This window comes from Colossoma macropomum, unplaced genomic scaffold (assembly GCF_904425465.1).
Source record: "Colossoma macropomum unplaced genomic scaffold, Colossoma_macropomum, whole genome shotgun sequence".
Classification (NCBI taxonomy): Eukaryota; Metazoa; Chordata; class Actinopteri; order Characiformes; family Serrasalmidae; genus Colossoma; species Colossoma macropomum.
In genome coordinates, this window is record NW_023494803.1 from 18,127,423 (window position 1) to 18,152,641 (window position 25,219).

Here is a 25,219-nt window from a genome sequence, read left to right on the forward strand (position 1 = left end):
AATTTAATCTAAAAATGAACTAGTTAATCAAATGGTTAAATATTCCCATGATTCATTTTTATTATTCACAAATCAATAAGCACCCATAGCAGTCCAAGCTGCTACAAAACATTCCAATCAGATTCAGGATTATGTAAACAAAATACCAAACACATTTCAGAAAAATATTCTGAAGACTGCTTTTGAAATGCAGCAGCATGCAAAAAAAATCCAAATATCTATTGAGTGTGGAGTACAGATTGTACAAAAACTTCCTTAAATAGAATAACAGTGGTTGCTTGTTGCTTTAAAAAAAAAATGAGTATTGGTATCCTTATCAGTACAGTACAGTACAGTGTACAGTCTGAAAAAAGCAATTTAATTGGACATTAAGTTTTCTTTTGCCACCAAAAAACACAAATGTTAGAATAAATACAAACACTAATACAAAACTATTGATTTCATCTATTTCAAAGTTGTCCATTAACCATTTTAAAACCTCTACTCAAGGAATTATGCTATAATATCAGATCTTTGTTAAGTGACTACAGATGAGTAAGATGCAATGTCTGGAGTAATTAGTAAGATTACTAGCGGAATGTATCACAGTAAAGTAAATCAGAACTGGATAAACTGCTGTTGCCAGTGGTTTTAATGTTAGAAACGTGCTACACATGTATGAGTGAAGTCACACAGTTTGGAGGCTGTGAATACAAAATTTCCAGTCTCTAAAGATTTATGCTTACGCACAGATAAAAATCAGTATTACAAACTACCAGTGGTGACCCAAGACTATTCCAGCTAGTCCTTTAATTGGGCCATAAATGTCAAAACTTGGTCAAAGCATGACGAAAAAAAACCTCACTTTGATATTGCTAACTTCTGCGAGCATCACTACACCTTTTATTAGTCTGTTAGCATTAAACAACAATTCCCATTAACATTTCTTGGTAGTTCTAGATTAAAAAGATATCTGAAGCTTCTAAAAAACATTGCAAGTTTTAATTTAAGCTTGCGACAGACAGATTAGCATATATTTTACCCTGTAGCAGTTTCAGTAGAAAGCTCTGGTATAGAGCTGCCGCCTCTGTCTTCCATTTCTAATAACGCACTTATAAGGCTGTCGCTCGTATTCACAGCCAGTGACATATCTGGGACTCTTAGAAGGCCTAGAGTGACATTTTTCTCATAAAATTGGCCCCATCTATTGGAAATTAAAATGTGATTGGTTGATTCCTTAGCCACTTAGCAATTATGCTGATGGTTACTCAGTCTCTTTAGCTCCTGAAGTCCTAACCAATAGGAGAGATCACTTACCTATATCTACCTAGATACCACTGAGAAAAACAATTCCTGATTGCATTCAAGAATTTTACCCTTTAGTTTCCATCCTAAATTTAACAATGAAACAAGAGTAGAACTGTAATGCTTACAAGGCTTAAACGTAATTTTACGTTTAAACGTACGGCTAAAACGTAAAGTTTACTAAAAATTACAGACGTATTTTTTTTTAGTTCCTAGAAATCATTATGCCTTCTCTGAAAGCCTAGAAGACTCTGAAGGTTCTCCTCTGCAAATTACAACCCCAAGTCCAAAAAAGTTGGGACAGTGTGTGAAATGCCAATAAAAACAGAAAGCAGTGATTAGTACATCCTGTTTTACAGTGGAAACGTTACAAAAACACATTCTATATTTTTCATTATGAACTTTATTGTTCTTGTAAATATATCTTCATGCCAAATTTGATGCCTGCAACATCCTCCAAAATTGGGACAGGAGCATGTTTACCACTGTCCTACATCACCTTTCCTTTGAACAACACAATAATTGTTTGTGGACTGAACACATAGTTGATTTAATTTTTTCTGCCATTCTTCTGTTATATAAGTCTTCAGCTAGGCAAGCATACAGGACCTTTGTTGTCATATTTTGAGCTTACTAAGATGCATGTTTTCAATGAGAGAGAGTGGTAGACTGCAAGCAGGCCAGTCTAGCACTCACGCACCCTCACTCTCTGATTACAGCTATGCTGCTGCAACACGAGCGGAATGTTGCTTGGTGCTGTCATGTTGAATTAAGTATGGATGTCCGTGAAAAAGCATCTAAAAGGCAGTAATGTGTTGCTCTAAAATATGCTTAGTGTTACAGGTGCTTTCACAGATGTGCAAGTAACCCACTAACACCCCCATACCAGAACAGACACCGGTTTTTGAACTTTATGCTGGTAACAATCTGGATGGCCCTTTTCTTCTTTGGTCTGGAGAACATGACGTCCATTATTTCTATAAACAACCCAAAACGTTGAGCCATTAGACCACAGTCCATGTTTAAACTGTGAATCAGTCTATTTTAGATGAGCCTAAGTCCATAGAAGTTAGCAACGTTTCTGGATGCTGTTGATATATGGCCTTAACTTGCATTTGCGGATGCAGCAATGGACAGTTTATTGACAAAGTTTTTCAAAGTATTCCAGACCCCATGTGATGATATCCATTACAGGATCATGATTTTTTTGAATGTAGTGTTGTCTGAGAGGTAGGAGGTTATGGGCATTCATTAGTGGCTTTTGGTCGTTTCCTACATGCACACAGATTCCCTGAATATTTTGATATTACACACTATAGAGGGTGAAATACCTAAAATTCTTGCAATATCTGGCTGAGGAATATTATTTTTTTTTTGTGATCAACTTTTTATTGCATTTTACATCATGTTTTACAACGAGGGTGGGGGGAGGTAAGGGGGAGGGGAAGGCAGGACGGCGTCAAACATTTTAGGAATACACACAAATCAAAAATAAAGACAATATCTAAAAGGAATATTATTTTTAAGCTGTTGGATTTTCTGCTGATGTATTTTTGGTAAAGTGGTGAGCCTCAACTCATCTTTCCTCATAAAGGACCAGTCCTGGAAGCTTCTTTTATATCCAAGCATGACTGCATCATCTGTTTAAGACGTTTTTTCTGAACATTTAACAACGTTCCTAGTCTTAAATTGCCCCGTTTCAAATTTTTGGAACGTGTTGTTATTTTAGAATGAACATTTATTTATAAAATACAGTGAGGCTGATAAAATAAAATATTATGTCTTTGTACCATTTTTGTTCAAATACATTCAAATAATGTATTTGCACTTTACCAATTGTCCCAACTTTTTTGGAACTGGGTTTGTACAAAGGAGTTTCCAAACCTTAGTTTTTAAAACAAATTGCCCATATTTATGTTTAGCTATACATTTATAAACATCCTGATATTTCCTTATTTGGATACCAAATGAAACTTTCTAACAACTCAACAGGTAGGCTAATATAAAACATTAATTAATATAACTGTTAGCTAATAACAATTTGAAGTGCTTTGGGGAACCAACATTGCAACCATACAAAGGATAAAGCACTACAGGTACAAACAAGCAGACTTCCTGTGCACCCTTATTTGACAAGATGAACATAGATAGGATATGCTTTAATGAGATCATGGCTCACAAAGGAGCTGTAAGTGCACCTAATATGAAAGAACAGAGCTGATAGCAGAAAAACAGTGATATTTATGACCCTTTTACAACACCATATCACATCACTGCATGCTGCATCAGCAGGTCACGTCATCTGTCCAATCAAATTTCACCACCGGCACTACCTTAATTCATCCAATTCTAAAGGCTCAATGCCATAAGACATGGGATCACCTTTACTACACAGAAAAGCAACTGAGTACAGCTCAAGAGATTCCACACATGCTCTTCTAAATCCATAATGTGCAACATGGCACGCAAATACAAGCTATGCAGTCATGCAACACATGCTAGTTGACTTTGGACCATGACATACCATAATCATGGGGAAAATAAAGGGGAAGAAAAAAGAAGAAAAAAGAAAAAACTTCCTCCGATTGTGGACTCACGTGAAGTCCAAGAGCCCAAACCTCACACGGCTGATGTGAGAAGAAAGAGACAGTAATTGGAAGACAAATTATCTTGGCGCTGTGAGGTACCCCGACCACATCTGGGAGCACTTACTCCGCAGAATTTCTCGCTGCTATCACCGCGAATACCAGAAACCTGCCATCTCACACCATCATGAAGAAATATACATATTTCTTCTCACTAAATTCTCCAAAATATTGTTTTGACAACTGTGGCATTCCTGTCATAGTTGTAATTGTGGCTGGTAGCATAAGCCAACGCTACTGAAAACATGCAACATTATTTCATGTTTTTTCCCCTTGCAAATGACCTCTTCTGTATCTGATACCACTTAGGGAGTACTGGACTGTGTCAAAGTACATTTCTGATGCACTAACTCAGTCTCATAGATTTTCTTTCATATTTGCACCATTTCAGGGCCTCCAGCAACAATCCATTTGATCCTAATAATGTAAAAAATACTGTTATCAGTATACCAGCACAAGCGAATGATGCATGAGGAAAAGCACTGCAAGAAAACTCCCACTATAAACCACAATGCAACATTAACTGATTAAATGTCAATGCCAATTGTCCAATCTGCTACATAAGGCCTTCCACAGCCTTCTGGCCTTTCCAAGAAGCCTGATTCATTTTCGATGGCTGTCTAGGGAAAGCAGAGCAAACTGTTCCTGCCAACACCATAACAGGGCCAAAACCAGACACAGCACGCATTTATTTTGAGGGAAGAATGGACTTTTCAGTCAAGCCCTATAGATATGGCTGAAAAAGGAAAACTCCCAAAATAGCAGATACATCTGGTTCATGTTGTGTCTGGCGGGAGCCATGATGCGTTTGACAGCGAAGAAAAACAGGAAAGTTTTGAAAGGTTCCGAATTAGGACTTTTACCTTTATATAACACTGACAAAAGACACAATAATGAGACCCCTTAGCAATTCTGAACCATTTCATTTGGAATTTTCATTTCTAGTCAGCATACTCTGAGACGGGGTCGACTTTACTAAAATGATTACAGAGGAAACCAGGATGCACAATAAAATCAGAATCATATCAATTTTAGAAGATAATGCCTTTTTTTGGCATGTTATCTACTGCATTTGTAGCTCTATACAAAAAGTATTACTTTTTTTGCAATGCTAATCCAGTTGCAGTATATTTGCTTCATTTTATGAATGTTTAGGTATTAGCATTGGCAATTTGAGAAATGTAAAAGAATAATTTCGGCAGAAATGCGATCGTTTGACTGAAATACAAAATACAGAGAAAATTCAGGCTTTTGTCCATTTTCATGCATAACAGTACATTGAGTATATTGAGTTTTTCACTTATTCATACTATTTCATTCATTCATTTATTCCTAGAAGCTGGTGCTCCAGCACTGTTCAAAACTACAGACCAGTAGGTCTCACACTGCATATATCATGAAGACCTTTAAACATCAAACTCTTTTGCCAACAAACAAGTTTTCCAACAAGAGTTGATGCTCCATACTTATCTATGCAGATAAAAAGGGCTGCCACTATGGTCTGAATTATGTTTTTTGATTTATTCAACGGTTCAGTGAAAAATCAAGTTTACACAATTTCCCACTTATTCCTTATATATTTGACCCACCAAGACATGTTTGGTGTAGAAAAAATGCTTCTGTATTTTTGCACCATAGCTACATGGATGTAATAGAAGTTTTTGTCCTTTAGCATCAGGCAAACTGCAGACCTATATCACACGCTTATCTAAAATCACAGTTAACTGTTAAAGTGGCAAGCCCATCTATGTTACGCAGTACTTTCTAGCACAGCATTGTATCCCTAAGCCTCAGTGGTTCGCCAGAATTCACAACTATAGATAGTTTTGATGTTCATGTTGTATTACTTTTTTTGCAATGCTAATCCAGTTGCAGTATATTTGCTTCATTTTATGAATGCTTAGGTATTAGCATTGGCATTTTCAGAAATGTAAAAGAATAATTTCAGCAGAAATGCTATCGTTTGATTGCTCAGTCAGAGCTGTTTTGGGCAGTTAACTGGGTATCACTTACCCCCTCACACAGCACATCAAACGGCAGCCAAAAAAGCTTCCTATAAGAAGATATCCTTCACATAAAACAAGTAAACTAGACTGTTGGATATAAAAAAAAAAAGTAAGATATTCAGCGCAACTACAGGCAAAACCTTCTTTGAGACTAGCAATTTTGGGCACTTACAAGTACAATGGATTTCTTCCTATGTACCAAAAATGGTTAATCCTGCTATGACTGAAAACTAAAACCACTATGATAAAAAAATAAATAAATAATTGAGTCAGTAGTCACAGATTTCTTGGCCCTGCTCATTTCAAAAACCATTAATTCATGAGAATTTATGATGCAGCTGCAACACATTCTGAAAAGTGAGAAGGTGAAACTAAATCCCGTCCAAATTATGAGGATTTATTATGTGACCAGTGGGTTGGGAAAAGGCCATTAATTCTATCACTGCTTTTGCAATATAGACAACTTGAGAGGGAGAGCCAATATAAATCCCACTTGGAACAGATACAGATGACAGATTTTAGAAGAACTGGAGCATAATTAAAAATGGTGCCAACAAATTACAGGTTCACTCTGCAGCTGAGATCAAATGAGGAAGTCGGGAGGAATGCTACTAGAAATGACAATTTATTTTACTTAGACTTTCCATCAACTTCTGTGTGGGCAACATAGTTCCCACACAGATGGTGCACTGTTTCTCCAATAAGAAACCAAGGATCAGTAAAAACATGCAGAACCCTTCTGAACAAAAATAGGATTTCCAGAGAAAAGGAAAGAACAGAGCATGTTCAGGTAGAATAGTAAAGGTAACGCTACAATAAACTGTAACTGTAAGTTTCTGTAGGACAAGGTGAGGACGGTATAGCGTGGACTGAGAAACATCACTGGTTAAAAAGGGCTTACGAGCTAAACAAGTTTAGCAACAGATTTGCCTATGGTCCTATCACTTGGAACAACACCTTCAAGGTTTCCACCCCCCACATTTCCCTTCACTGCATTTCTATCTCATTCAAATTTACAGAATATTCCCCTACAGAATGGTTTCAGCCAAGAGAACAGACTTGGTTTCTGTATGACATACTGTTATCTATAAAATGGACAAAATACAGAGAAAATTCAGGCTTTTGTCCATTTTCATGCATAACAGTACATTAAGTATATTGAGTTTTTTACTTATTCATACTATTTCATTCATTCATTTATTCCTAGAAGCTGGTGCTCCAGCACTGTTCAAAACTACAGACCAGTAGGTCTCACATTGCATATATCATGAAGACCTTTAAACATCAAACTCTTTTGCCAACAAACAAGTTTTCCAACAAGAGTTGATGCTCCATACTTATCTATGCAGATAAAAAGGGCTGCCACTATGGTCTGAATTATGTTTTTTGATTTATTCAACGGTTCAGTGAAAAATCAAGTTTACACAATTTCCCACTTATTCCTTATATATTTGACCCACCAAGACATGTTTGGTGTAGAAAAAATGCTTCTGTATTTTTGCACCATAGCTACATGGATGTAATAGAAGTTTTTGTCCTTTAGCATCAGGCAAACTGCAGACCTATATCACACGCTTATCTAAAATCACAGTTAACTGTTAAAGTGGCAAGCCCATCTATGTTACGCAGTACTTTCTAGCACAGCATTGTATCCCTAAGCCTCAGTGGTTCGCCAGAATTCACAACTATAGATAGTTTTGATGTTCATGTTCTTTCACTATGAACCCCAGCATGCTTTATAGAAATACATCACACAACCACTGGAAATCCCTATGGTGTCAACCAACAAATCAAGTTTTTCAAAAGTTTCTCCCTCCTTCAAGATGCAACATCACAAGGGGGATTCCTCATGTTTAACATGGAGATCTCACTCTGGAGACTACTGCAACACTGATGTAGTAGGCATGTCTTTTTAAGTAATAAGGGTATAAGCTTCCATGACTGCTAAGCTACATTATCTTTGCAGCTCCAGTGCAAAACTAAAGAAGCCAATACTGCATACCAAACATGTTTGGGGTGATCAGTTACATCTGAGGTAGATTTAAAATTGTGTACATATGCTTTCAACCAAGCATTTGCTTTAGCCTCTTTCTGCCTAACTAACTGAAAATAAGCTCACATCTATGCAGGTGGATGCCCCGAGTGTACTGCCCACTTTGACTGCACCAGTCTTCGACGGAACTCAAATGCAGGAATCAGAAGAAATAAGCTGTAGCAGGCCACTCCCCTGTTACAGGTTAAAGAAAATCCCAGACTGGGTCTCTGTGCTCCAGCACAGAGGGGAATTCATAAGGAAGCGGGGGTGGAGGGGGGAGACAGGGGATGTATGGTACACCATCGCTCCTCTGCAATCAGAGCTGGCGTGAGGAGGCGAAGGAACACAGGCATTATGGGATATGCAGCAGCTCCGGCAGACCTCCAAGGCTGTCAAGGGTGACCTTGGCCCAGTTGCTGGACAGCATTAGTAATGTTCACCCCCCAAGGAACTGCTCCACCCCCTCGTCTCCATACTCTGGCATGGGCCTCAGTGTGAAGTTCCTTCCCTGCGGGCTAACGTGAAAATTGCTGCATTATAATGATGTTTTCCTTTGCTAGCCTCCCGGAACCCAGCGAATGATGAAGCAATCTGCATTCAATATTGACTGGCGAAAACGGTTGCCATAATAACATTAATGAACATTATTCCAGCAAATCCCAGTGCTTGGAACATGACCTCTACATGCTCTCCGTTTCCCCTTCTCTAAAAGGAAAGCCAGTGTCGTGGCATTACGACAGACTGAAATGAGATAGCTGGTTCATCAACACCTCAGAGGAAAAAGAAAAAAATGACTTTGTAAGTTCATAAAAGCTTTGGAGCTAAGCATACATGTAATGGAGTTCATGTTCTTGCAGTAGGCATAAAGACTTTATTGAAAGCTCTTGTCCTGAAGCTTTTACATTGGAAAGTAGCGCAAGTATTGGTTTCTATCACTACTATACTTAGCAATTAGCAGATGAGTTGAACCAAGTGTGTTGTGTTGTGTGTGTGTGTGTGTGTGTGTGTGTGAATTAAGTGTGTGTCCAAGAAAATTCTCAAACTGCGCTGAACACCAGTCTTCCTAGATCATAACTAAATATCCCTATTGTATGGCATACAGTCTATAAAAACGGACAAAGGTATGTCACATAGCAACCATGTTGTACGGGCCATCTTGGAGCCTGACTTTCACATTTTTTAAAGGCGTTAACACATTTTCTTAGTTTGACCCCTCAAACCAAAGAAGGGCAGACTGAAGCACAACTGTTAATGCACTGTTGCTATGACTGTGTCTGTAGTCTTCTAGTTGAAATACAACTTTTAAATGGCAACTTCTACTGATGTGTATTTTGAGTTGTTTCCAGCTATTGCCATGATAAGTGTATTTATAAGGGAAGTACACGGAGTCTGAAGTGTCATTTAAAAGCAAAACACACGCTGATGCCAGCAATACCAGAGATTCAGCAGACTACGCTGTAAAGTGTTTGCGGGTGATTGACCTATGGGTAAATCAGTGAGCAGCAAACTTACAAAAGCAATATCAACGTGGAAACGTATAGTTGCCTTTGAGAACCTCTGCTGTAACAAGAATCCTTGTATGAAGAAGAACGAGAGGCTACAGTCATGGAACAGTTGGAACCACTGACTGTATAAATGACGCACATGGTATATGAAATCATTGATTTGCACAGGCAGCTACTGTTGCTTTCATAGGACGTCAGCAACGTAAACTGGAAACTGCCTTCATTATGTGCAAAATCGCATGATTTTCATGTGCAGGTTCTTGGGAACTCCATGTTACTGAATTCTGAAAGCAAGAGATACATTCTGAGGAAGCTTATTTTGTTCACTCATATAGCTTTGACAAAAACGTACTCCTTTTTTTAGGGTCGATTATGAGCAAATAAGACATATGGTATTACTGTTTTTTTGTTTGTTTTGTTTTTTTCAGATAACAGTATTCCATGCAGTGTCAAAAACTACATACGCAAGTCTTCTGGAGATTTCTGCACAACTTGATATGCAATGCTAATTGGTGGGGTATAAGCTTCCTTTAATTATTAGCTATGTTAGCCTTGTAGCTCTGGTGCAAAACTAAAGAATCAAACAACAAACATATCTTGGCTGATATATTTGTGGTAAGGGGAAAATTTCTATACATTTCCAATGAACTACCCCTTTAAAGTGGTGGACTGTCAATTATTGCGAAAGATCTGAAAAGGTAAAGAAGATAAGGAACTTATCTTCTTGTCAAAGTTTATTAAAGCAGTAACATGGTCTGTGGCTTCCATAGTAACAGCCGTTTTACTATCCTGAATCTTGGTCGCTAGAGCCATGCTCCAGACCTGCTTGAGCAGCTGAGCCTTCGGCATTGTCTCAGCTCAGTTTGGACTGTGCCTAGGCAGTAGTAGGAGTTAGGATGTGTGTGGAGAGGGGAGTGTTTAGGGTTAACTCTCGCCTCGGGGGGGGGTCGATGTGAGGCAGCCTCTCGTGCCAGTCGTCCATTACACACGCCGCTAGTCTCTCCCTCTCACGTTCCACCCGTGTCTGCTGGGTCAGCCTTAATGAGGGACGGGCTGGGGGTCCACGAAAGCTGTTAGACGCGCACACAGAGCGCCTTCCAAACCAAACAAACCCAAGCCCTCTTTCCCTAAACACATTGTTCAGGAGCCCCACAACGAGCGCACGAGTGTGGCAGACACATTTGCCCACCGATGTGAAAATAAAACGTCAAAGGTTTACATATTTCGCTTTGGGGGGGCGGTGCAGAGAACATGTTATTTGGATTGAAGGCCAAATCTGCAGGATACTCACTTAGGGTTCTTTCGAAACACTATTTGTCTAGGTTGATTTGGATGGAGGTGGAAGAGATAAGTAAGAGAGAACATATGAAGACAGAAGCAATGATTCAGGAAAGAAACAAAAGGCAGGACACATGCATAAAGCCCAGAGCACACTGGTCCAACATTTTCATCCAAGAAACACCAACAAACTCTGGATTGATGTGCCATACACGTGTGATGGTAGTCTCTAGAATGTCCTCCCCCATTTTTACATTACTCTAGAATGTTGTTCTTCCCCAACTTCACATAATTTCAAGAATGTTCTCGCCTGTTTCACTCTATTCTAGAATGTTCTCGTCCATTGACACTGTTCTAGAACGTTCTTCCCCCATTTCATACTGCTTGAGAAAGCATGTTTGAGAATGTTCTGCCCCACTGACACTATTCTAGAATGTTCTCTCCCCAGCTTCACAACGTTTGAAGATGTTCTCCTCTGTTTCATGCTATTCTACAATGTTCTCTTCCATTCACACTGTTACAGAATGTTCTCTACCCACTCCCTGCTATTCTTCATGTAGAAAAACACTGAACATTTTTCAGCATTTTTCAAATGTCTATAGATACGAAGAAAACAACTTCAGCTTCACTCAGGCAACTAATGTTGTACTGTTTATGTGACTCGTAAATGTAGGCGCAGAATAATGAGAATTCATGTTTTTTCTGCTATTACTAATAGTAAAACTAAATGGTTAACCCCTCTGTAGCACAATACTAATAAGGAAGTAGGGCCTTGATTTGGTCACAGCCTAGTCCTTTTTGATTCAGTTCTTACTCTGTACACTGCCAATATTGGTGTTAGTTGGTAAATTTTGAGTCAGTGAGTTCTGGACTTGAAGTTACTTATGGTTACTGTACCTGTGAAGGAGTGAATGACGTATGATTGGGTGCCATTGAAGCCGCGGATTCAGGTTGTCCTTCCAGCCAGACAATTTTTAAAGGGTTTCCGGTCAGGCCACTCTCATTTTTGCATGCCAGTTCCTGAATCAAAGTACAAAATAAGTAAGATCATACAATGATCATTTCCTTTAAATTCGCTTATTTAAATATGAGAAGATAAATTTTTCTATACCATTTATCAACAAGTCATTATTATATGCCATTTGTTATAAACAAACAAACATCAATGATCATTCTAAAACACCCACATAACATAATATGTTTGCCTTTCCCAAGTTCTTTTCTCTGTCATAATACCAGTTGCAGTATAATGGTCAGATCAGTCAAGGCTACTTCAGATAACTGAAGAAACAGAGAGAAAACAAGTTTTTAATAAAGTTAAGGGGAAAAAACCTACTGCAAACGCTAATGTCATCAGTCATCACTGTCAAAGTAACATCACGCTGATCGAATGTTTATGTGCGGTGTGACAGAGGGAGCGTGTGCTGAACTTGAGCTAGCCTCAGGCCTCCGGTCTGCCCAGAGACCAGCAGAGTGCCAGACGCAGGCAGAGTCTGTTCTTACAGCACAGTGGCCATGTTCTCTGAGGAGGTAACCACACAAGCAGGAACAGCCCACAACAGTCTCAGCACGCTACAGCCCAGGATGCAGACAACCAGACACATCACGGCAATGAATAAAGCTCTGGTCTCCATTAGAAACACAAGCTCATTCCTTCAAAACATCAAACATTCAGACTATGCATACAAACTCTATAAAACTATAAATACTACCTTCAGCCACACCCATGATGCTTAGTGATCTTTAGTGTAAGGTTTGAACAAACTCTGGGATTACAGCTAATACTAGTGATGTTGAGGTGGCTAGCCGACAATGAATCCTCCTAGGAGTGCTGTCTCTGAGTAATGCATTGTGTGGGAACATGTACTGGAACAATTTTTGAAAGATGACATTAACGGGATGTGGGGCTGATGTAACTTTTGACTGATGTAACTTGATGTAACTGGGCAGCTGGGATTTTTTTTTCCATTACTTAGGTCACATGCACGATGGCAGATTCTGTCCAATGCCTAGCTACATTATGTTAATATATACACTATCAGAAAAAAAGTATTGTGCAAGTACATTTTAGTTCATCATGGCACAAATAATGTAAATGTACAATCAAATCAACAACAATGGTTTTAAGGTTCAACTGTGTACTTTAAATAAGTTTTTCTTAGGGGAAGCTACATATCTGTACCTTTTTATTTTTATTACCTTTTTATTATTATGTTTTAAAGCATATAATGTTAATAAAATAAAAGGCTGGAGTTAACATGTGGTGCATGGAGTAACTTAAAAATATAATTTCAATGGAATATGGTACAATTATGTTTCTTAAGGTACTGAAAACATACTCCTAAGGACGCTGCCCCACTGACAAGAGGGGTACTGCCCCAGTGACAGTTTAGTACCGTTTTCTGAGAGTGTAGTTCTGTTACTCTACACAATGATGGCACCACACTTTCAAAATTGGTGGGTCAAAATGTATTAGTTCTTTAATGACTGTCAAAAACAATTGGGTCACTGACTAACCAACTAAAAGTTAACATTATTTTTAGCATTATAGCCTGTCATGGTTATAATGTCAACATACCCCAATAAACATTTTTAACAGTATCAGTGTTGTTAGTATTGTGAGAAGTGACCTTCACTGGGTTCTGCTCAGATAGCTAACTGCAACTGACAGACGTTCAATACATCTCACATACTGTGGTAACATGAACTATTAGTGCATTAGTGCACTGCAGTTGATACATTTGTTGCCCCAAACCCATCTGAAATGGAGATTATAATTGGTCCAGCTGATGAGTTTAACTCTCCATCTGACCATGCCTATAGGTCAATAATCTGTAAGGCTGGTGAGAGTCGAGATGTTTTTCCCCCAAAATAATTGGTGGGGCATCGCCCCAGTATTCTGGAAAGTGGTCTCTCTCCCATTGTTTCAGCGGCCATGAATATATAGCTGTGCTACTATTTTTGCCTTTGGCCATTTTGTCAAAATTTTGGCTATGCCAGAGATACGCATGAATTAAATCATAGTCAAAATACTCAAAGAAAATGAACTGACCAGCTGCTTGAAAATGCTATGAGGTTATAAACACTATACAGAGAAAACAAGTGTCATTAGAACCAAAATACTTAGAAAAGTGAAAGAATTGGAAGCTGACCATTCTTTGCCATACAGAACTGTTCCTGGAACACCTAGTGAAACTGAGAATACTCACCGCTGCTCTAACTGTTGCAAACTCTACCACAGCACTGCCTTTCTTCTTACTGGACATGACAACGTTCAAGACATCTCCATACTGTAAAATAGAAAAGGAGAAATTACGACAAAATACATTACATGGACCTAAATAACTCCAGACATTTCCAACAAGTCCAAAAACAATTCCTCACAACTGTATTTATACTGTATTTAATTAAACTGGATACTGAAGTAAACATGGCATAATAAAAAAAAGAAAATTGTAGCATTTATCAAGACTAAACCTTGTCCAGGCAGGATTCAGGGGGAAATGTCTCTTAATTTCACTTTCTGGCTTAGCATTCATATTAGCACTTACATATAATTGTACGGCACCTCATTAATCACTCTGCCTGTACATCATTAATCACTTTATGTATGTTCAGACCATGCGAACAGTGAACAGTGAAAGATTCACAAGGAAACGGTCCATCTACGACCAGTTTGGGACCATTCTGTTTTGCTAACAGTCAGTGCTCTGGACCTCCTTAGCTCTTTTTGCTCCAACTGAAGAAAAGGCTAAGTCAGGACTTTTTTGGGGGGATACGGGGGCTGAAATTAGCACAGCTCAGCTCCAAAGGCCTGCCAGTAAGATTTAGACTGGGGAGTAATGGGAGGTTTGGCTTAGTTCACTAAATGACCTCTAACCCCCACAGCAGAGGAGTGGAGGATTGGTTTGGACAGAGTCTTCAATTTGTCTGCTGTCCCTGTTCACTCACGGTCATTAAAGAGAGACCATGCAGGGATCCCTTGGCCAATCAGCACAGCGTCGAGATGTCACCTGTCATAGAGAAGTGCTTATTAAGACATTACCCAAAGACTGGACGTCAAGCGGCAGAAAAAATGGTTTCTGAGAATCTAAAGTCCCTGGGAATCAATGTTCATTCGCTGGGAAAAAGAAAAGGCATGAATGCAATTGGACACTCAGGACGAAAACCTTGCCAATAGTGACAAAGGAAAGGACTCCCAAAGGACCCCTATTTCATATATCAAAACATTTCCAAAGCTTTCTTTGGGGAGGGAGAGCTGTGGAGGGGAGTAAAGTTGATCATGGTTGGACTCTGGCGGTCCAAAACATACAGAGAACCTTTCCAAATGGAGACTGGAGCCTGCTTCTTTGTTACCAGCATTACCTGACTTTCACCCCCATAAAAAACACATTCCTTCATTCAAAAAGGTGGGTGATAAATCAAAGACATAATCACGATACTTGAAGGCATTTTCATGAGAATCGATATGCATTACAAAGTTTAGTTTTTCTGAGGTTAGAACAGCCAAAACAGTAGATTAAGCAAGATTATGAAAGACCGTGGTTACAGTGAGGTTTGTTATTCTAATGACAAAATCAACGCTTAGATGAATGCCCCACTCGGGAGGCCTGTCGTCTACTTTTAATAACGTTCCAGCTTTCACCAGAGCACAGCAATGAATTATGTACTAAACACACATATACGTCTGTAAATATGATATTTACGTTTTTAGCAGACGCTTTAGCACTAGCACTTGCACTGTAGGTGAATGTAGCGAAAGGAGTTGGGCAAATGAACTTTTATTGGCATGGCAGCGTTTGTGTCAGCATAGGGGAAACAAAGTCCAGTCTCCCACGTGTGGGCCAACAGACCTCTGAAGTTGTGCGTAGTCAGCGTCGTGCCCGTATTAGGAACTCCTGGTCTAAGCCGTATTTCTCTATGACAAAAATGAATGTGGTTTTTGAAAATCATTGGTGTCCTGTGGTAAACGACCACAAGCAATCTGACATTCCTGCGCATTGAAAGTAGGTCTACTGTTAAACAACACTATCATTTAACAAAACCAGTTAAAAACTGCCACATTTGAGAAAGTTTGCTGGTTTGCGTGGGGTATTTTGTTAAGGTTGTCAGTCTTATGATGTCAATTCAGTGTGCAGCAGTGTTAGCTTGCATGTAGCAATAGTCGTATTTCAGCTCCTTAACAAATTCAGGAACTAGCTTACAGCAAAATGTATCAACTTTGGAACATTTTAGTTTACCACGAATCAGTAACAGGAAATTGGAACTATAAAAGAATCAAAAACAACTTTTTTGAACATATTGCTATTTTTCTGGAAGTAAGATTTTTAAAATATCTCCCACTGAGGTGCAGGACACATTAATATGACTGCCGCAAGAAGTGGTTCAGCTCTAAAAGTACAGATGATACTCACGATATACATGTGATGTATGCTGTGATGTGATTTAACACCTAGATAATGATGACATCATATTGAGCACCCCTGCTTCATTCAATTCACCTTCAAAGTTAACTTTCCACAGTTCTTGGAGCCAAACTTCCATTGTGCCTTCTAAGAGACAACCTAGTCCAGTGCTGGGAGTGACATCATCACTACATGCTTGAATTCTGGCCTACTCTAACAAACCTGCATCTCTGCCAGAAGGCCTCAGAGCCGATTAGGTGCTGCACCGGGGTGGTATGGAGTTGCTGAGTTGCATGAGAAGAGCACATTTCCAAGCAGCTCCCCTGGCAGTGCTAAACATACCGGCGAAGCCGGTTAGCGAGAGTGGCGTGCGGCACTTTAACAGGGCACTGCAGTGCCCTCGGCACTTTTCGCTGCTACAAAACTTAATGATGCTCGCACAAGGAGGGCGAAATAAAAAAGTGCTTAAACGGCTGATGTCATGCAGGCCTGAAACCTGGGGCGCTGGACACGGGGCTGGACTCATTAGGAGGAGAAACAGCTCGTTCACACACAAGGACACTTTCTCACACTTCTTAAAATGTACCATGCAGCCTGGACCCTGGACCAGGCTGCTGTTTGTTTTAGCTAATTGGGTAAATACTGAAAAGTGAGATTTACACTCAAAAGCAGTCACTATTAATCGATTTAAACTTTCTTTAAAAAATAGATTAAAATTTACATCTTTTGGCATTGATCAGTGGGCATTTGTATTATGGTAATGCATATTCTAAAGGGAAATTCCACTGCATTTTCCAAATCGTTTATTCCAGACCGTTTAATGTCGCTAAAAGTTAGTCTTTTCAAATTGATCACTATTTCACAATCATTAACAAGGCTGAAGATATGCATAGGTTCGCTGGTCATTTTAGGGGAGTAAATAAAATGGCCATATTTTGTTATTCATGTCATCACAATTACAGTGTCTTACATTATCATGTAAGACTTTGTGATCCCTAGTTCCTATCACCACCATAGTAAACAAATCTGAACTGACAAAATTTCTCTACAACATACCGTTTTGCATCAAACCACTCTGAGTGACTGTTTACATCTCAATGGTTGAATTATGCAGAAATGTTGAAAAATCAGTGGAATGTATTATGCTTTCGGAAGTGTGTGTGCCCCCTAGCCATCACCAATTGACAATACTAATGTCGGGGGGGGTGCATGCTTAGGCAGGTCACTTTATAAAAAAAAAAATAATAATTTACTTTCCCAGCACACCATCCGAATGTGTTTCAGTGCACACAGGCACACATGGACTACAGTCCCACTCTATGCCTGCTAAAACCAGAGAAAATTCATTGTCAGAAGCTAACTTGCTTTGGTTTGGTAATTTTCGCTGTAATTGTAGTAAATTGTGTGTTTACAGCTAATAAATCACTTTGTGTTAAAATAAGCCAGACAACATATCAGGATTAATTCAGGACATGGACTAACATTAGATATTAAAAGAAAACTTGTTGGGGGAAAAAAAACATTGTGAGACAGATATAATTGCTGCATCTAAAAGCCTCTCAATGAGTGTTTTTGAACATTTAAATTACCCGTCTTGACAGACAATTGTGATAGATGAAAATTATGGTTAACTGGCTCAAGCTTACCACATACATGCTTTTTTTTTTGGTCATACTGTGGTTTTTCCAGAGAGTATTTTAACATATAGTTCTTCAATCAGAGATTTCAGAATCTCTGAAGGATTCTTTTACATGTTACTGTTCAGTAAAGCCTGTTTTAACTGTCTGACCTTTTTAAAAGCTCTGATTACTTGACTGATCTTTAATCTTTACAGTCTGATCTTCAAATAATAATTAGATTAACTGATTACTAATATAATCAGTGGTGACAGCTCTAATATGGTCTTGAACAACTGATGATCTAGATGCTTAGGATTTTTAAGGCATGCTGACTGATTTGTTGGACATTGAAGATAATTCACACAGTGTCACCTTCTGAAGGAGGCGCTGAAGAAATTCCTGAGAATATCCGCCGTTTGTGTCGTCGTCTTTTTTACATTTCCACTTCAGCTGAAAGAGAGACGGAAACACATAGTACGTAAACTAAGCAAATCAACAAGACATTACAGGACAGCAAGCAAAATTAACTCATCCAAGCTCCATACTGACTCCTTAAACTTAATTTCAATTCCTTCATAAGTCGGGTCAACACAAACGGCATGCCTGAACTCTTTATTTTTAACAGCTGTGGGTGAAGGGGTTAATGCAGCTGTGCATAAACCCATTTGCTGGAAGTGGACTATGTGGGTCTCCTCCTGATGGCCTGCATAGATAAATGTGGAATGAGCAAACCAAGGTCAGAGAGCAGCGCTCTGAGGCAATGAGATTTTTTTTTTATAGAGACTGAGCTCACCAGACCCAAACCCACACAATAAACCCCAACCCTGGAGCCTTACTCTCAGTTTGCAATGGAGAGAGAAAGAGTCAGAAAGGGAGAAATTGATTAAATTAACCAAGAAGCCTGCAGCGCTCACAGCACTGACTCACCTGCTAACCACCAGATGTTTTAATGAAGCGCTAACAGTAACCAGACAGATTTACAGAGGCACGTTAAAGCACTGCTTATGGAGAGGCAATGTCAGAGGAAATGTGGAGAGCAGCGGGAGAAGTCCTTTACAGACTCTTATGTAAGTCACTGTTGAAAATTATATGGCTGTGGATTGGTCAGTCATTATGTTTTGTGGCAACTCTGCTTTTATGCACAATCATTAACTTCACGTTCCAGATTTTGATGGTGCTAGTTTACCATCTGTTGCTACTGATCAACTGAAATAAGCCCTGTTTTTTAAAGTTCTACATTTATAGTTTAACAGACGTTCTAGCATTCTAGACAAGCCTATAAATGCCATTAACAAGTTTACTATTAATCAGAATATTCATGATTTTTTTTTTTTGGACAAAAAGTGTGTGGGAATTATGCTGTAGAATTGTGCATTGGAACTATAATGAGACCTACTCAGTTTCCAGATTCTGGGACAGACGCAGGATAACAAGCTGCCTATAAGGTCCATAATACCCCAGTAGACATTGTGTTCCTTCTAATATAAACAAAAAGTTGTGTCTAATTTCGTACTAAAACCCAATCAGAATTCAGCTGTTTTAATGATGTCATTTCTGAGAACTGTAGGTCTACAGTATCAGTACTTACATGTATAGCTTGAAATTGAAGTTGTTTAGGCTTAGGCTGCATTACCTGTTTAAGTTATATACAGCACACAGTGAGGAGAAACAAATATTTAGACACTTGTGTTTTTTGGTATTTAACATACCTCCATTCCACATATCTAGTTCAAATCTACACACATAGTGTCTTTTGATAGAGAGGTTTTGCGCAGGGTGTTGGACCAAAGATGAATGCAGTGCAGTTCACTGTTTATTGTTCTCTGTCTAACTGTTGTTCCTGCTTCTTTCAGGTCATCCAGCAATTATTTTCAAGCTACTGTTGGAATTTCTCTGACCATTCTTAACAGTAGTGTAACCAACCTCACCAATTGTACCAAAATGTATGTTAAGGTCTTTGCTATGATTCTGCTACTCGTTGCGTGAGATCTTCCTAACCAATGGTAATATCTTAAATTGCAATGTGCACAAGAACATTTTTATTTGTGCAGCATTTATATGTAAAACTTAATTTTTTTTTTTTTAACCTTTTTAACTTACACATGTATGTATACTATAATATAGCGTCTGAATACTTTTTTTTACCTATCAGCTTCGTTTTTCAAACTTATCTTTGTTTACGCTTATGAACTGTATGGTCAAAATACATCATGTGTGTAAATGATACATGCACTAAAAGTATAATAAATAACAAAAAATAATAGGGTCTGAATACTTGACCCCTTACAGCATGTCCATTAGCAGTCAAACAGCCCTTCTAATGAGTTATTCAACGACTCTAAGGTGCATCCATTGCTGACGCAGGTGTTCAATTGCGCACACGGCTTCTATGATCTCCACAGAACAGCAAAGCCAATAGAATGAGACACACTGGAGTAGCCACATATAAACCTAATGCCACAATGTCCAACGCAAAGAAATGGCTAGAGGGGCATAAAGCCCCCAGCACTGGGCAGAGGAGCAGTGTAACCGCTTTCTCTGGAGTGATGGAGCTCCATCCAATAGCTTTGAGATGAGTTGGAGAGACATCTGTGATTCAGAACTAATCATCCAATATGACCTCACTGCACTTGTAGCTGAATGCAATCAAATCTTCACAGCAATGTTCCAACATCTACTGTAAACCCTTCTCTAAAAAGCAGTGGCTATTACTGCAGCCAGTGGGAGGGCAAACTCCCCATGTATACCCTTGAAAATGTGGTCTACAAACATCTGGACACGCTGCTCACTTCTGAAAGTGGAGTTTTTATGTTTCTGTGCATATTTAAACAACCTCAGAGTGATACTTAAATAAAAGTTCATTATTAAAACTGAAGTATTTGTTTACTTGCTTTACTTGTTTACAGAATGCTAAGAGCTCATTATTATTCTTTACGGTTTGGACCAACAGAGTTCATTACAAATTACAGTATCAGTAGGATATGGACAGACACATACGCGAAAGTAGGCAGAAGTGGCTATAAATACACTATCATAGAGGTGGACAATATGATAATATTTATCATCAACATGACAAACTACATCATATTACATCACTTTTTTGAAGATATCATGGACGTCATCAGTGCTTAAAGTACACCCAACTGAATGTTTCGTAACAAAGAAGGCAAAATTAGTTGTTTAATTGATCTTGCTGCAGAGTTATATGTGAATAAAATAATTCTACTCTTTTTGTTTTTTTTGTGGTTCTCTTCCGTTGGTTCCAAATTATCAAAATTCTGCAAGACTAAATTTTGTGATATAAATTGTAATTAAATGGTTAAGATGTAAACAAAGTCATTCAGAGTGGATTGATATGAAATGCTTCAATTTAAATAAACCTGAAGAGTCAGAATAGTTCGTAGTGGTTATAGGAAACAGACATCTGAAGAATTAAATGCCTTTAACATAACAGTTGGACATAAGGATTTAGCTTTTTTAAAAATCCATTTATAGTGGAGAGGTTGTAAGCCAAAATATGATCACATCAAAACATTCTGAATGACTGTTTACAATGATTTAACTGTATAAATTAAAAAAAATATATGTTGGACCTCTCCTTTAAGTATTGTGATATCTTTTTGCCATATTTTATGCCACTCTAAATACAGCTTCACCCTAAGTGCTTCTCCTCTACCTGACGATAACCTCTTCCCCCATTAATCTTACAAAAAGTCAGAACAGTGCTTGGATGATGCCCCAAATTTGAGAAAAATCTAGCAGGCTGAGCCAAGACTGCATGCTTCTAGTCTAAACACAATTCTGAGCATTTCTGGGAGTCATGTCCGGAGATTTTTTGGCACTTTCTTCGCTACATTTTAGTCAATAGAACCCTATAGCTACAAATAAGAGTAACCTTTTTTTTCACCCCTCCAGAACAAAAGCAAACGCCCTCTCACGAAAAATAACACAACCTCACGCGAGATGGTCAGGCTAGGGCTTTTGGAGCTCATTTTTCTAAGTCACTGTAAATGGTGGTTTTCATCAGACTTCCCCGCAACTCACCAGAAAGAACCTTCTGTCGAGGGAGCTCAGAGAGCACATAATTTACGTTGGACGTAGCCACGTAAATCAAATAAAACGCAAGGATTACTGACTCCATATAAAAGAGAAATAAATATTGATACTCAAGGCAATTCCCAAATTGAACTGAGTGGTCTAGTAAAATAATGACAATGATTTGTTCTAAGAAAAGACAGCTCTCCTGACTGACTCTGCAAAGTCTAACTGCTTTCAGAAAATAATAATTGTGCTCAAGTATATTTGAAACACAATGCCTGTACGAGGTAAAAAACTGCCCTCTTTCGGGCCTTCAGGCAAGGATGCTCCTGGGAAAATAACTAGAAATAACATTCGCCACAAACTGCACGTAATTAAATCGCATATGACCCAGAGTTCCCTCAAAATTTGACTCTGGTGTTTATTTTCTAAATGAGCACACCAACGTCACTAATTCGTTAGGGGATAAAGTTTGGATGGGCTAGGAATGTATTAATGCGATTATATACATAAAGACATTAGCTAATGTTGCCCTTAATAAGAGAAACTGAAAGGTTTCCAAATGAAACAAAACAGAACTCCCTTCACACAGTTATGGCTCTCCTGACAACAGGGCTGTAATGGACAGAGGAATGGATCAAGGGTGAAGCCTTATGTGGAGGGAGTATTAGGGGAAGTGGGAAAGTGTTCTGGGTCATATATTGCCTGGCAAAGGACGTTCAGTTTCTGTAACAGACTCCTTACACATGGAATATTTTAGAGTTTCTGTCTTACTCAGTTTAATTACAGCATTCCATGTAAAAACTCCTTCCACTGCTTTTGCACTCATTCACTATAAACATTCAAGCTGTGATGTTTAAAACAATCACCTTATTTGCATGTGAAATGTGTAAGACATGAAAGAGCAGCATGTATAATGAATGGACACTAGACACCTAGCATTTAATAGAAATAGAATTACACAGATTATTCAGAATCTCAGCATATCTCAATTGTTGAGATTTAATCAAAGTCAGAGGTATAATGTGAAATGATTAAAGAACATTTAAGATGTGAAGGAACTTAACAACTCAGATTTTCTTTACAAACCAGTGGTTTGAATGTTTTATTTACTATTCAAAACCAACAGTGAACCTACATGTGTTTTTAATTTGTAATGTTGATGTTGGTAAGTTGTACATTTAAAAAAATTAAATAAATATTTTGCCTTATAATGCCCTGCATGCACCACTCTAATTATCATAAAACAATATTTCTGGCATCATGCAAGGTATTTGTTACCATTTCTTATAAAAGCTTTTGGTTAGCCAGTCTTTAGAGGCATTAAAGGGGAATTGCAGTGATTTTTCATGTGCAAAATTTAATCATTATGATATAAACTATATAAACAGAGCGGCTTGATGCAAAATAATGCACTGGTACAACTTACCAACTCAGATTTTATTTACAGAGGTGGTGATAAGAATCGAGGGTCGTAATGAATACAATGTGAATACAGGCATTTTAATGACTACCCAAAACCACCAGCTAACTTTGAGTTTTTATATGAAATGTTGATAAAAGTAAAATTTTTGCCTTACAACACCATGCATGTACATCTATGTCATGGATGTATTAAAAAATAAGACACATTTTATGTCAAAACCTTCTTAAAACTATCATAAAACAATCATATAACTCTCATGTCCCAGGCATCAGGCAGTGAATGTAAAAGTATCTTGATCTCGCATAATAGCTTTCTGTGAGTTTGTTTAAGGGTTTAAAATGTCTCAGATGTCTGGCTCCTATCACCACCACTGTGAACAATTCTGCCTCTCCAGTCAGAAAGAAGCATTTCACATCAAACCACTCTGAATGCCTTTGTTTATATCTTAACAATTTAGCCATGCAGAAATTTAGAAAAATAAGTGGAAATCCCATTTAAATGCTTTAGAGGTCTGGTTCCTATCACCACTTCTGTGAACAGTTCTGACGGGTAAGTTTCTCTCTAAAACAACACATTTCACATAAAGCCACTATGCATGGCTTTGTATGGAACTACGCAGAAATGTGCAGAGAATTAAATCTATTGCATATTGTGCATTTCCATAGTTTGATAAAACACAGCAATCAAATATCTAATAATAATTTAATCAGTTGTGTTCAGTGCATAGTGAAGACCATATTATGTGCAGAAATATCAGTAAGTGATAATATAAATTTACCTTTAATTTAGGGGTGGTATTTCTGTTGCCCTGTTTAGATGTATCTGTCAAGCAGAAAAGAGAAGAAAGGAGGAAAAATGTGAAAAAAAGAGAGAGGAAGAATCAGTTAGTCCATTTTTATTTTTCACAAATGATATATGATGCATCATCCTCAGCTTAAGCTTCCACAGCCAAGTTCCCATATCACAATGAAGCTAAGCCACTAAGCCACTGAAAAACAGTGCAGGGCATTTTTTAAAAATCATGTCTCTTCACTGCAGAGAGCTGAGCAAGCCTGGGAGACCAGCTGGAGGTCCACTAGCGTGCAAGCGCTACTGTGTGGATGAGCCGAGCTTTATCTTCATCTCTGCACAGGGAAACAGTGTGGGTTCAGGTAAAGGCCTCTCCTCTCACATTCAGGTCACGCTCTTTGTTAGAGCTTTAATCAGGCATGAAATTTTGAACCTGAACCTAAATATAGCCTGAGAACATTCTGTCTGCATCTGACCCAAGTTTTCAATCCAAATCTGACTGTAGCCCAACAATTCTGTCAAAACCCACAACCAACAACCAGCAAACAAAAACCAACTAAACCTTCACATTTCTAATGACTGTATCTGTTGCTGTGTAGCGAAAATGAAAGCAGTCACTAAACAACAGCCTATTTAAAGCCTAAAATGATCTACATCCAGAACCTGTAATACCACATGGCCTCAATTAATTTCAACTAAGGTGAGCTTTTTTTTTTTTTTTTTTTAAGGCAGAATGTTAATAAATAGAAGGGCTCTTATTAAACAAAACCAAAATACGTTTTGGAAAAAAAAAAATAAAAAACTTAAATGTCCAAAACATAACTTTCACTCCCCAGTCCATATAGTCCACATATGGAAACTAAGCTGCAAAAAACTACATATACATATATTTATATCTATTTGCCTATTCAGCCTTCAGCAATTTAGCCCCATTCACAATGAAGTTATAAGAAGTGTTTCTGCCCAGACTGCTTTCTGAATGAGATAAATTACAGGATTGCCAATCAGAACAGAGACCATTCAAAGTCACAGTAACAAAACAGCCTGTTTAATTTTAAAGCTGGGCTTACACCACACAGCTTTTAATGCAATTTTAACCCTGATTTGTCCCTTCTTAAAAATCTTCAAAACCTGAAGCAATTTTCCAGGTTGGGAGCTAGGTCGAAAATGACTGACAGAGCGGATGATC

The 25,219-nt window shown here is 38.3% G+C and overlaps 1 protein-coding gene across 1 annotated transcript in view; it reads right to left on the minus strand.

Annotated features, from left to right (window-relative positions):
* dnajc17 (DnaJ (Hsp40) homolog, subfamily C, member 17) overlaps positions 1 to 25,219 on the minus strand; it is a 69,778-nt gene that overhangs the window by 22,430 nt on the left and 22,129 nt on the right. The window contains exons 7-10 of the mRNA XM_036592914.1: positions 24,020 to 24,063; positions 18,150 to 18,227; positions 13,963 to 14,043; positions 11,651 to 11,773 (exon numbers count right to left, since the gene is read on the minus strand). Of these exons, the coding sequence (XP_036448807.1) occupies positions 11,651 to 11,773; positions 13,963 to 14,043; positions 18,150 to 18,227; positions 24,020 to 24,063 (326 nt within the window). The remainder of the gene's footprint in view (positions 1 to 11,650; positions 11,774 to 13,962; positions 14,044 to 18,149; positions 18,228 to 24,019; positions 24,064 to 25,219) is intronic.